This window comes from Arachis ipaensis, chromosome B03, assembly GCF_000816755.2.
Source record: "Arachis ipaensis cultivar K30076 chromosome B03, Araip1.1, whole genome shotgun sequence".
NCBI classification, from domain to species: domain Eukaryota; kingdom Viridiplantae; phylum Streptophyta; class Magnoliopsida; order Fabales; family Fabaceae; genus Arachis; species Arachis ipaensis.
Window position 1 is genome coordinate 3,874,247 of NC_029787.2, and position 9,345 is coordinate 3,883,591.

A 9,345-nucleotide genomic window follows, 5' to 3' on the forward strand; every position below is an offset into this window, starting at 1 on the left:
GGCGCAGTAGCGTCGGCGCATCTCCTTTCCCTCTTCTCTTCTCCCCCGTCGCAGCCCCTCTCTCCCTTCTTCTTTCTCTCTTTTGTTTCTTCGTTCTTCCCTCTCTTTTCTTTTCTTTCTTTCTTTCTTTTGGGTTTTTTGTCAAAGCTGTTGAAGTTGTGTTGTTAGGAAGGGAATGGCAGTGAAGAAAAAGTTGAATGGTGGTGAGACGGTGAGTGTGAGTGGCGGTGAGGGGTTAGGGTTTGGGTAGCTTAGGTAATTTTAATAAAATTAGGGGTATAGATTGTTAATTAAAAATCTAATTTAATCCCTTAAAATTACTTTAAAGTATTATGTAATTATCAATTTACTAATTAGCTTCCAATCAAGTATTTTAAAATTAGAGATAATATAATTTATTTTATTTGTTTATAAAATTAAAGTATTAAATTCTAAAATCTCAATTATTTAAACTAAATAGTATAAAATTCTTTTTCTTTTACAACTACTAAGCCTTATAATTTAAATATAGAAAATTATTCAATAATTAAAACTAAGTAAAATTTTTAATTTAATTATCAAAACTTGATTTAATTATTTTTAATAAAATAATTTCTAAAAATAAAGTCTTTAATGAATAAATAAATTGAAATTAACTCATAATAATATCTTTTCCAAAATTCTGTGTCTTACATCCTACCCACCTTATAAGAATTTTCGTCCTAAAAAATTAAAGTAGTACACAAAATATTTCATAGTTAACTTGGTTCAAATCGTAACTTTCAAGGTTCAAACCGCTCAAGGTTTAAGAATCATGCATCACGCCAAATCGGGTTTAAGATCGGACCAATGAGCACAGGATTCATGAAGAAGAGTATAATTAATGATAAAGACGGATATTTTTTAAAGATGCAAGCAAACTCTTAATAATATAATCAAGCAAAGTTATGGACGAATAATAAAATATGGTCGAAGAATGGTTCAATCATGGTTCAAGGAAGGAATCCAAGTCAAGGAACTTCAATGAGAGTAGTAAGGAAGAAACGATATGCCAACCTAAGCAACGTAAACAAGAATCATAAGTCGAAACCAAGCTCGAAAAGAGAACTCTAACATCCCTGAACCACGTGACTCACATTACCTATTACTTCTGTTTTATCTATGATAACCCATTAACTTTTTCGTACACATAACCATCAACATTAAGTTGGCCAGAGTTAACATCAGCAGATATATAACGGTAAACTAACAGCATTAGGCAATAGATAGTCATGTGCATAAAACTCTAATTCTTGCTATCCGGACAAGACCTAAAATATGACAGACACTCAGAGTATGCAATGAAGCATAGTCAGTCCATTCCCAAGGCTCTAATCAGGATGAACTACTCTGATACCATAATGTAACACCCTCACTATCAGAATGTCACGCTTCCGGCTGCGCTACTCTGATAGCAAGAAGTATTACGACGACTTCATATACTTAATAATATAATAAGAGCCTTTGACTCGAAACCGCACCGTTGTTTCCTTTGAAAAACCGGAAAAATTACTTTATCTTAAAAACAAACAAGCATATACTAATATACATAACTTATTACTCAAGTAACTTATACATATTATATACAAACAAATCATACAACTCCTATCCCTCTTACAAAATTATAATGTTAATGGCGAGGGAAGAATAATATCTAAACTAAAACATCGTATAAGCAAAACGCAATAAAACTCGTCGTAAGTTTCTTCCTCCATTTCCTGAAAAGATAAAGCTGTAGGGGGTGAGAACCTAATCACATGGCCTCACCACAGATTTTCAGAATTTCTTATAAGGAGATATTTAATAAGAAAACTGTTTTCAAACTTAGTGATTATCGTTATCTTATGAATATTTTGAAAAAAATAGTTCTAACAAGTAACAAGAATACTAATAATGTAATTCACTAAATATAATCACTGAAACTAACCTTCTAAAGCAAATGTGCGGCAATATGAATTTCATCCAACCGATTAAGAGTCTCTTCCACGTTACTTTTACCACCACTCATTTTAATTTTTTTTTCTAACCCACAATACAAAATTTAAACCCACAGCACAATTTTTTTCCCACCACCCTTTTTATTAAACTTGCTTTCCCTTTTACTGCATGTTCGACTTGGTCCCCTCCCCTTTCTCCATTTTATATCCGTCCCAAACCCCTTCACCTCTGTCCATGGCCACCCAACTCAACCAGTACATGTTCGTACGGAACTGGTGCTCATTGGAATTTGCAACTTTGACTGATGGGTTGCCATATCGTGATCGTCATACACGACTCGCTTAATTCGTGTGCACCGCCAATGAGTTGCTCTATTTTGCTGCTGGTGCATTTGAAATGGGCCACTTCGCAAGCACCATCTACAACTTCCTCCAATTCGTGGTCGTCAACAATGAATTGGGTGGTCAATCCTTCAATCTGTCATCTCAGATGCAATTCGCAGCCACTCTCCTAAAATAAAGGTTTAATCCATTTTGTGGGTGTTTTTCCTAAAGTAGCTCTACACATTTTATTTGTTTTTCTATTTCTGCATATTTAAGAAATTAATGTATTTTTTTATTTATTTAAATAAAAAAACCGCCGTAGGAGCTGCGCCACGCGTGGAATGGGAAAAGCGTTACCACCAACAACGCCAACTCGGGGCCATTATTTAAGACTTTCATCTACTTATTGGTTAACTTAAATTTGGTCAATAACTTAAAATCCAGAGTTGTTTTTATTATGTTATTATCTTCTAGGTTGTTCATTACTTAGTTTTATACTACCTAGATTTGGTCAATAACTTAAAATTCAGAATTGTTAATTTGATTATTTCTTGCCGATAGTTTATTATTTTTAGTTTTATACGTACAAATACTGACATCGATACGGAACACAATATTAAACATGCAGACACATAAATTATAAAAAAAAAAAGGGTTAAGGACGATTTTAATTTCTATCATTTATGTCGAAATTTTTTATTTTTAATTTCTTTTATACAAAATCGTCCTTAAAATTTAACTTAGTTTTAAAATCGTTTTTTTGGCCAGATTAATTTTTTAAATGACAAAAGTACTCTCTTTCTTTCTTTTCACCACCATCACTCCTACGCACTACCACTCCATCACTATCTCCATCACTCTACTCACTGTCACCCATCACCATCTGTTCATGAATTTAACAAAAAAAAAATCAACCTTCAACAACAATCTCAATAAATCAAAATCAAAATAACAATTCATCACCAAAACCATTAACATTAACAAAAAAAAAAAAAGAAAATCATCATCATCATCATCGACAAGACTCAGAACCAAAAACAAAACTCATAACTAAAATTCTTCTTCTTCCATTAATAAAACTCATCCAACTACAATAATAAAAAATTCTCAAATTCATCTTCAATTACAAGAACCAAAAATCCATAAATCTAATTATCAAGAATAGTTAACAAAACTCAAATGAATTGTTTGTGACCCCCTTCGATAGAGCTGAAGGTTCTGATCCCTCTGAAACCCTTGTTGCATTTGGATTTGAATATGTAAAGTGAATGGTTATACATATATTTTTAAATATATATATAATAAAATCAGAAGAAAGAAGAAAACAAAGATTAAGTTTTTTTTGGTTCAATTTTTGTTTGTATCTAGCATTCCTGAAGGTTACGCATCTTCTTGGTGGCTGATTTTGAAGGTGCTGTCTTATTACCAGAGGTAGAGACATTGCTGGAGGACGCGAGGAACACGACCACCACCCACCACCTTCCCAACGACGACGAGGAACACGAGAGCGAGGGCGAGGGCCAGACGTGTCGCGGCGAGGCGAGGGAGAGTTGCGGCGAGCCTAGGGCACGAGTCGCGACGAGGCTAGGACGCAAGTCGCAGCGCTGTGAGGGCGAGGGCCTAGCGACGGCGAGCTTCCTTCTCTCTGCTTCTCGGGTTAAGTACGATTTTGGTTCTTAAGGTATAGGCCGAAAATTTTTTTCGTTCCCAACCTTTTTTTTGCATACAAAATCGTTATTTTTACTTAAATATTAAAATTTTGGACCAAATTATCCATAACAAAAAAATTATAAAATAAGAAAAAAGAAAAAATAAGAGAAAGAGAGTGTTTCTGCTCCTGCGAAGGGAGAAAGAAAGAAGAGAGGGAAAGGGAAGAAGAAGAAGAAACTGTCCACGATCCATCTCTGCCTCTGCTTTTGCCGTCACCTCCATACGATTTTGTATGCAAAAAAAGGTTTTGGACGAAAAAAATTTTCAGCCTATACCTTAGAGAGCAAAATCATACTTAACCCCCGCTTCTCTCTCTCTGGGTTTTTGTTTCTCTCTCTAAGACGATTTTATCCGAAAGACGATTTTAAAACTATGTTGAACTTTAAGGATGATTTTGTATGCAAAAAAAGGTTAGAGATGAAAAAAATTTTCAACCTAAACTATAGGGACAAAAATCGTACTTAACCCTAAAAAGAATAATGCTACATATTCAAGTCTTTTTATGAACTAAATCCAACCAAATTAAATAAAAAAACTTAAAATAATATTAGTCATAACTAATTTTTATTATATTAGACTAACTTGGTTAACAAAAAAACTTGAATGTGTAGTATTATTCTTATAAAAAATATCCCCTAATATTTAATTGTATTCAATTTTATTCTTAACATTTTCGGTTTGTATCAAAATTACCCAATTTCATCTGAAATATTGGAGGCAAAATTGAAAACGTTTAGAGATAGTTTTAAAACAAATAAAAAATGTTGAAGGACAAAACTAAATAAATCGAAAACGTTAGAGATAAAATTGAATAAAATTAAACATTATGAATATTTAAAAAAAATTACAAATCTTAAAAAATAAAAAATATACTTTATCCTAAAATCTAATCGTGGTAAAATGTGACAACAGCAACTCAACCGTGTTTCATGGATTTTATATTATTTATGTTAAAATAATAAAATATTTGGATCACATTTTTTTAATTTTTAAGGGAATTAAAAAGTAAATAAATTGATAAATAATAATAATTTAATCATCTTTAATTTTTGTAACTTTGTTAGAGGGACTTTGATGCTAAGAAAGAAAAAGACGCCGGTTTATCAACGAAATTTTACAGGGCAACTTAAAATCCCCTAGCATTTCTCGATATATAAGCGGCTAAGCGCATGTTCAGATCTTGTGAGATACGGGAGAAAATAATTGTAAGAAAAAAAGATCGCGGGGCTGAACATTGCCAGTTGCCACTGGGAACAACGTTATTTAACGGATTAACAAAGAGAACGAACTTTCTTGCATTCATCACTGTTCAGCAAAATACATTCAAAAGCTAATCTCAAATCTGAGAAACCTCTTAGAATTAACAACCATGTCCAAGGAAAATGAGATAAACATCACGGGCAACCATGCCTCCCAAGACACACCCCTAAGCTCCCACCCCGTCAACGTCAAGTAGCTCTTAGGCATCAGCAAACCTGTGAGTTAAATTTAAGTGCAAAAGTCAGCTCCCAGCGAACAATGTGGAAATTGAAAAAGCAATTGACACCACGGCGTACACGTTAAGAAACATAGATTATGAAAATCTTACCCAAGCTCAGAGAGCTTAAGGTGTGCCTCAGCGTAATCAGCAAAGAATGCATCTTCATCCTGAAATCCGTCAAATGAGAAAATAGTGGTTACATACTACTCAATAGTACCATACTACTATCATAAACATCATCGTATGGTCAGATAATTTCAAGTTAATGTGATGCAAATGAATGCCTCAATATACATACCGCAGCATATTTCTCAACAAGAGGGCGGAATACAGGGTCACTCAAGAGTGCCTTATCACTTGGCAACTGAAGGAGTCCTTCCTTCTCACCACTCAAAAGCTCCCTGCAAAATGATCAAGACATTAATAACAAATTTTGTTGAAGAAACCAACAGAAAGAGCATCATCAAAGATAATCCACACTCACTTGAAGTAAGAGTTGTCAAAGATGAGGGGATTGCTTGTCCAAGGACCTTCAAAGCCAGAACGCTCCTTGTGTGCAGCTCCCTACAATAATATTTGGCCAAACCAGTCAATAGCAGTACGAAAATTTCCTTTCTCACAATCACATGAAACTAATAATCTAATGTGACTAAAAATACATAAAATCCAAGGGAGGAGGAAAAATACATACAAGAGTGTGACCACCAGACAGGGCAACAATATCCTGATCACTTAGTCCCATAGCCTTGCCAAACACGTCCCTCAAGTGGTCGGATCCTGCACCACAGAAAAAATCAAACAACTTAGATAAACACTAAGAAAACCTTATAAACAATTACGAACTACCACATTACAAGTCCAAGATACGTACCCTTAGTTGCATCGGGCAAGCGACCCTCGGGTGGTGGCTCAGGCTTGTCCTGATTTTAAAGCAATAATATTAAATATTAATTACCACAGTCAACAGAATTTCCAGATTGAAAGAAAAACAAACGCATACCAAATTGTTCCTTCAAAACATCAAATAAATCTAAGTAACAGATTTCTTTTCCAGAAAAACAAATAAGGGAAAACGAACCTTATCAAATAATTTCAACAAACACAACAATTTATCGCCAAAACAAAATATATTAAAAGGTAAATTTAACCAAAAAGTAGTAACAGTAGATAATTTCACTATCATATTGATATTGCTATGATGATATAAAATCATGAAAAATAATACAATGATCATTTTAAACTAAAGTATATTTTAAATAAAAAAGAGAAGGAAAAAAAGGTATAAAGGAATACACAAGGTAGAATACCTCTCTTCCAGGGTGGAATGGAATTTCAGGTCCACCAGTGATCTCAACAGCAACTACACCGGCCAACTGCGTCAACACACAACGCAAAATATTAAACACAACATCGAAAAACTAAGAGTAAATTTTAAATACCACAACATTTCAGATCCAAAGAAAATAACAATCAACACTGGCCATACCTGGTAAAAGTCAGCGTAGGACAACGTAGGGAATTGCTCCTTGATCGGCTCCAAAAGCCTCACAGCGATGTCGAGTCCAGCGTTGGCGCCATGAGCAAGCTCGGATGGATGCTTAATGGTTCCGAATGGACCTCCACTCTTTGTAGCCACATCAAAAGTTCCGGCAGAGTGCCATCTACAAAAACATAAAGTCACGTTTGGACACAGATTTTCATTACAACCTATTTTGAAGTCAGAATAAGCTTATCCAAGCACAGAATAAGCATATACAACATGCAAAACTAAGATCGGCGAAGAAAACAACGATCGACTAAGAATGGAGAAGGTGCAAGGAAACATACGCTAAACGGAGCATCAAAGGAGCACATCGCTTCTCAGCAATGAAACCTCTGAGCTTCTTCTTCGCCTTCTCAACGGCCTTCTGGTAATCAGCACTAACGGTTGGGTAAGATTTCCCCATGGCTTGACGTTCTGAACACAAAAACAACCAAAAGATTAGGTCAACACGTAGATCTAAGCTCGCAGATCCTGGAAAAAATTCAGCTCAGACAACGAAGGTGATCGAAAATTCGAAATGAACCTTGAAATCTGACGAGTGAGAGCGAAAAAAGGAGCGGTTTAACCTAAAGACACGAGGAGAGCACAAGCCAATAGTGGAGTGTGGACTGTGCGTGGTGAAGATACATATAAAAGGTTTGGGAAGAACAGAAAGTTCTAGTAGCTAATTTTGGACGGTTAGATGGGTTATGATCTAACGGTGAATGATGATTTTGGAAATCAACGGTTGCAATGGGTTCCGCACGTGTATTTCTCACTTTGGGTCGCGGGGGTAGGTGTGGCATCATAATGTCACTGACCAATTAGATACAAGAGAAATGGAAATTAAATTGAAATTAAGAAGATTGAAAATTTGGAAAGGGTGCATTTATTTTGAAGGGAATGAATCTTCTCAATTGTTAAAAAAGGTTGAGAGTGTAAAATATGATCTCTAATTTTTTATTGTTCTCTCTCATATTTATTCTTGTCTCACTTATAAAATTAATGGTGAGAGATCACATTTTACTTCCTCAATTGTTAAAAAAAAATTGAGAGGATCCATTTCCTATTTTGAACTATTGGGACGGAGATTCAGAGATTGAAATTTAGTATTATATTTGTTGGCTTAAAATTGATATTAAAGTTTCAGTCTCTATTTCCAAATCTCAATATTTCAATACTTTTAAAAATTAGAAACACAAACAATTAAAAATTTGGGATAGAAACTGAAATTTTAACAAATAATTTTTTTCAAAATATCCTTATCCAACTTTTCACATTCCTGATTTTAGCCACACACAACGCAAATAATCCAAAAAATCTCTTCTTTATTTGTTGTTCTTTTTTCCTCTTTGTTGCTCGAAGAACGACTGGTAATATCGTCATTGCGCGCTACGCCAGTTGGCCCCCTCTTCCTTTTTGAATTCTCCCCTTTCCTCTTTTTCAAATTCTGTTTTTATTTCTATGAGTGTTTCTCATGTGACTCATGAATCGCCGTCCAGGAGGCTTAGGTTTGAGGTTTGGAGGCGTTGAGGAAAATGTTTTAAGAGAATGGAAAGGGATTCTGATTGTTGGACGTCAATGCCAGTTAGAACCTTTCATTGTTACAGTAATAGCTTGTGATTGTGGGGTTACAGAAGAGATGAAGAGGAGTGTGAGAGCATGCATTGATTTCTTCTATTATGGTTGCTATTGCAGGTTGTGTGGGTTGATTTCATTATTTTAGGAGTTGGGGCTTGTTGTGATGATGTTGAAGAATAAGAGGGGTTAGATGGGTTTAATTAATAAGGGTATTTATTTTGGGGGTTACTTAAAACAGTAATTTAGACTTGAACGTGAGGTTCATGTTTCTTTTGAAACAGCATCCGATTTATGCTGATGTCAAGGTGTCACCATCCAAGTTTCTTGTGAGGAGGTGGGGGTGGTACTTGCCTGACAAGGACTATGAGCAGATTTGTAGTAGATTAAAACTTGAATATACCTGAAAGTATCAGGGTATTTACAGTAGAATAGATAACAACCTTTTAGAGTAGTTTCATATTTAAGGGTGAATAATCGTTCCCTTTTATTAGAGAAGTTGTTGAGATCTTTTTTCTAGATAAATAAGAGATATCTTAGGAGTCAATTACTTATTTATATAAGTGAGACCGAACTCATGTTGATATGTCTGACCTATATAAGGTTAGGTAGAAATAGATCAGAATGATGTCTATATGTTGAGCTTATTCATTTTGAGTCTGGTTAAATTGTAGGTATATAAACAGTATGCAAGAGACTCCGACAAGGACTGTTTGTAGTAGATTGAGACTTGAATATACTTGAAGATATCAGTGTATTTACAGTAGGATAAATAA

At 34.6% G+C, this 9,345-nt stretch overlaps 1 protein-coding gene across 1 annotated transcript; it reads right to left on the bottom strand.

Moving 5' to 3' along the window:
• Nucleotides 5,238-7,691, bottom strand: LOC107629166 (L-ascorbate peroxidase, cytosolic). The gene is made up of 10 exons (XM_016331880.2): nt 7,536-7,691; nt 7,297-7,426; nt 6,956-7,130; nt 6,777-6,842; nt 6,341-6,389; nt 6,161-6,246; nt 5,954-6,033; nt 5,768-5,870; nt 5,578-5,636; nt 5,238-5,464 (listed from the first exon to the last, which is right to left on the bottom strand). Exons 2-10 carry the CDS (start codon nt 7,413-7,415, stop codon nt 5,449-5,451), a joined length of 753 nt encoding a protein of 250 aa, XP_016187366.1. The 5' UTR covers nt 7,416-7,426; nt 7,536-7,691; the 3' UTR covers nt 5,238-5,448.

What these genes read in the sequence shown, in the direction of transcription:
- LOC107629166 (XM_016331880.2), bottom strand. Translation starts at nt 7,415, where the DNA reads ATGGGGAAATCTTACCCAACCGTTAGTGCTGATTACCAGAAGGCCGTT. An exon ending in CTTGCCCGATGCAACTAAGG is followed by an intron (nt 6,247 to 6,340) that starts GTACGTATCTTG and finishes TCTGTGGTGCAG; the next exon opens with GATCCGACCACTTGAGGGAC. An exon ending in TTTGACAACTCTTACTTCAA is followed by an intron (nt 5,871 to 5,953) that starts GTGAGTGTGGAT and finishes ATCATTTTGCAG; the next exon opens with GGAGCTTTTGAGTGGTGAGA.